The following is a 3,029-nucleotide window of genomic DNA, read 5'->3' as shown; positions in this document are numbered from 1 at the left end:
ACAGGCCCGGCTTTCTTTCTTTTTTAAAAATATTTTATTGATTTCAGAGAGGAAGGGAGAGGGGGAGAGAGAGAGAAACATCCATGATGAGAGGGAATCATTGAGGGCTGCCTCCTGCATGACCCTCTGGGGGTCGAGCCTGCAACCCGGGCCTGTGCCCCGACCGGGAATCCAACCGTGACCTCTGGGTTCAGGGGTCGATGCTCAGCCCCTGAGCCGCGCCAGCCGGGCAGCTGCCTATTTTGTGGGAAGTTAGTGCCTGGTGTCCAGATGGTGAAGGGGACGCAGCAAAGGGGGGGAGGGGAGACGGAGGGGGCGGCAGGGGTGAAATCGAGACACTTCCCAAGGCCGAGGCTCAATGGCGCGTCATTTCTCTTCCCCGGGGCCCTTTCACGCGTTCCTTTTGCTGCCAGGGCATGAAATGAAGTGGTTTTTAATTTACGGTTCTTTTATCTTCTTTATTTGCCTAGATTTTGTTTGCAACAGATGACTTTTTTGCTCCTGCAGAAAACCTGATAAAGGTACGGTGCACGGGAGAGGCGGTGCTGACGGGCAGTGGGCTGTGGGCCCACGAGAACGCACACCCTCCCGGGCGGGGGGCGGGGCCACAGGGAGCTGGCGTGAGGACAGCACGCGTGTGTAGAAGTCAGCGCAGACTCGGGAGCTTCGGGGCCGCGTGGCGTGAGGGGAAGTTACTGAGTCGCTCACCCACTGCCCCTCGAGTGGAGGTCGGCATCCGCGCTGGGGAGAAAAGTGGAACACATCTTGCATTTTTGGGAAAATGTTTACCTGCTTAATAAGCAGAGGGTAGGGCATGTTTCTTTAAAACAAAGCACAGATGTTAGTTACTGACCCGTGGGGCCTCTTGGCTTAGAGTGACAGCCCGCGTTTTGAAGAGCATAAATACACTGAGTTTGGCAGGTGGATGGACGGATGGGAGACCAGACGCAGGAGGACTCCAGGTGAGCGGAGGACCCTCCCAGGGAGGGGGAGGCCGAGTGGGGACCACGCGTTGTCTTCCGCCAACACCCAGAAGGTTGCACACGGCTGTGGGAGAGCCGGGCACACGTTGGGTCTGATTTTTGTTGTTTGTTTGTTTGCTTTTGTTAATCCGCCCCTGAGGGTGATTGTCCATTGATTCTCAGAGAGAGTGGAAGGGAGGGGGAGAGACAGAGAGACAGCGATGTGAGAGAGACACGTGGATGGATTGCCTCCTACACAAGCCCTGACCAGGGCAGGGACTGAGCCTGCAACCGAGGTACATGCCCTTGATTGGAATCGAACCCGGGACTCTTCAGAGAGCCAACGCTCTATCCACTGAGCCAAACCAGCTAGGGCTGGTGTTGTTTTATTGATTTTAGAGAGAGGAATGGAGAGAGGGAGAGAGAGAGAGAGAGAATCATGGATCGGCTGCCTCCTGCACACCCCCTACTGGGGATCGAGCCCACAACCCGGGCCTGTGCCCTGACCGGGAATCGAACCCTGTTCAACCATGAGCCACACCGGCTGGGCAAGTCATTGGCGTTTTAGTTTCCTCCGTCCCCTGCCTCCCCGGCCGACTTGGCCGTGACGGCTGCTCTGTCCTGTGCGTCCCGCAGGTCACGACTGGTGCATTGTCAGGCTGGGGGTCCAGGGCCTGATCCGGGGCCTGGACGTGGACATTTCCTACTTCACGGGAGGCTACGCCCCTCGGATTTCAATCCAAGCAGCAAACCTGGAAGAAGGTGCCGTGGGGACCTCTGACCCAGGCGGCTCCGTGGGGCCGGGAGGCTCAGCCATCCCCCTGACCATGCGTTTCCAACCGGACGGGCTCAGCAACCGGTCAAGGCCACTGGGTGGCCACTGCCCTCGAGCTCGGATTCCCACGCCTGCTCTGTGATTTCCGATTGTGAACTGAGCAGTGTCCTTTGACCCGGCCTTATCCCCACACTCTCCAGCGGGCTCTCCGGGCGCCCTCCTGCAGCCAGGAGGGGGGGGAAGGGGGGGCGGGGGGCCCCGGAGGCACAGGGCTCCTCAGATAGAGCCGCCTTTCTGGCCCTTCACCGGCAACATCTGATGTTGGTCCCGGAAGTAACTTTGGAGAAATAAGTGCCATCATGCGTGTGGACAGACACGTATGTAGGAACATAAGTCGTGTCCGCTGGCGAGTTGATGCTTAAAGATGATGGCGTCCGAGGCTCCGCTCCCGAAAGGCAGGGGGAGGGGGGCTGGACGTTTAGTGATGATGGGAGGGGTCACTCTGGGAGCAGGAAGTGCCTCAGGCCAGACGTGCACGCTCTTGGCCGCAGGTGCCTCTGCTTCTATTTCTCATGCCCCCCCCCCCCTGGGTTGGTCAGCGAGGACGCCCTGGAGGCAGCTCCGGGAACTGCCCTTGGGGGGGTGGGGGGGGCCCTGTGAAAGCTCTGGTCCTGGACAGATTCGCTGAGTGTGGCTTCACCTGGAAACGGTCCCTGTGCTGGCGAGCGAGCGTACAGCAGGCGCGGCGGCCGCACTGCTTTTGAAATGGCTGCTGGTGTCTCACACAGCGAGCGGCTTCCACCGGGCGACACTCCGACTCAAGAAATGCCATTTGTGTTATTTGGCAAAATGACAGTTTCCATACCCCCTCTACGAGCGCGGGGTTATTTATTCACTTAAATATATATTTTTATTGATTTTAGAGAGAGGAAGGGAGAGGGACAGAGAGAAGCATCATTGATGAGAGGGAATCATGGACCGGCTGCCTCCTGCACGCCCCGCACTGGGGATCGAGCCCACAAACCAGGCCCGTGTCCCGACCGGGGATCGAACCGTGACCTCCTGCTTCCTAGGCTGATGGTCACCCCTGAGCCCCGCCGGCCGGGCGAGCGCAGATTCTTTTTGATTTTGAATGTGAACCCTGAACCCTAACGGTCGCTCTAACTTCAGGTAAAGAACCAGCAATGCCCCCGAGAGGAGTCAGGATGGGAGTGGCTGCCACCGCCGAGGAGCTGGACGCCGTCGCTAAGGTGCGTGGCCGGACAGGAGGGTCTCGTCTGAGGCTGAGGACC

General features: G+C 58.9%; 1 protein-coding gene across 1 annotated transcript in view; it reads left to right on the top strand.

The window, feature by feature from the left end:
• Positions 1 to 3,029, top strand: part of ALLC (allantoicase) — a 14,844-nt gene that overhangs the window by 1,397 nt on the left and 10,418 nt on the right. The window contains exons 3-6 of the mRNA XM_014540540.1: positions 471 to 521; positions 875 to 962; positions 1,599 to 1,724; positions 2,908 to 2,987. Coding sequence (XP_014396026.1) covers positions 471 to 521; positions 875 to 962; positions 1,599 to 1,724; positions 2,908 to 2,987 — 345 coding nt within the window. The remainder of the gene's footprint in view (positions 1 to 470; positions 522 to 874; positions 963 to 1,598; positions 1,725 to 2,907; positions 2,988 to 3,029) is intronic.

The sequence above is a fragment of the Myotis brandtii genome, unplaced genomic scaffold (genome assembly GCF_000412655.1).
Source record: "Myotis brandtii unplaced genomic scaffold, ASM41265v1 scaffold247, whole genome shotgun sequence".
NCBI classification, from domain to species: domain Eukaryota; kingdom Metazoa; phylum Chordata; class Mammalia; order Chiroptera; family Vespertilionidae; genus Myotis; species Myotis brandtii.
This window is presented reverse-complemented; position numbering and strand designations above follow the sequence as displayed.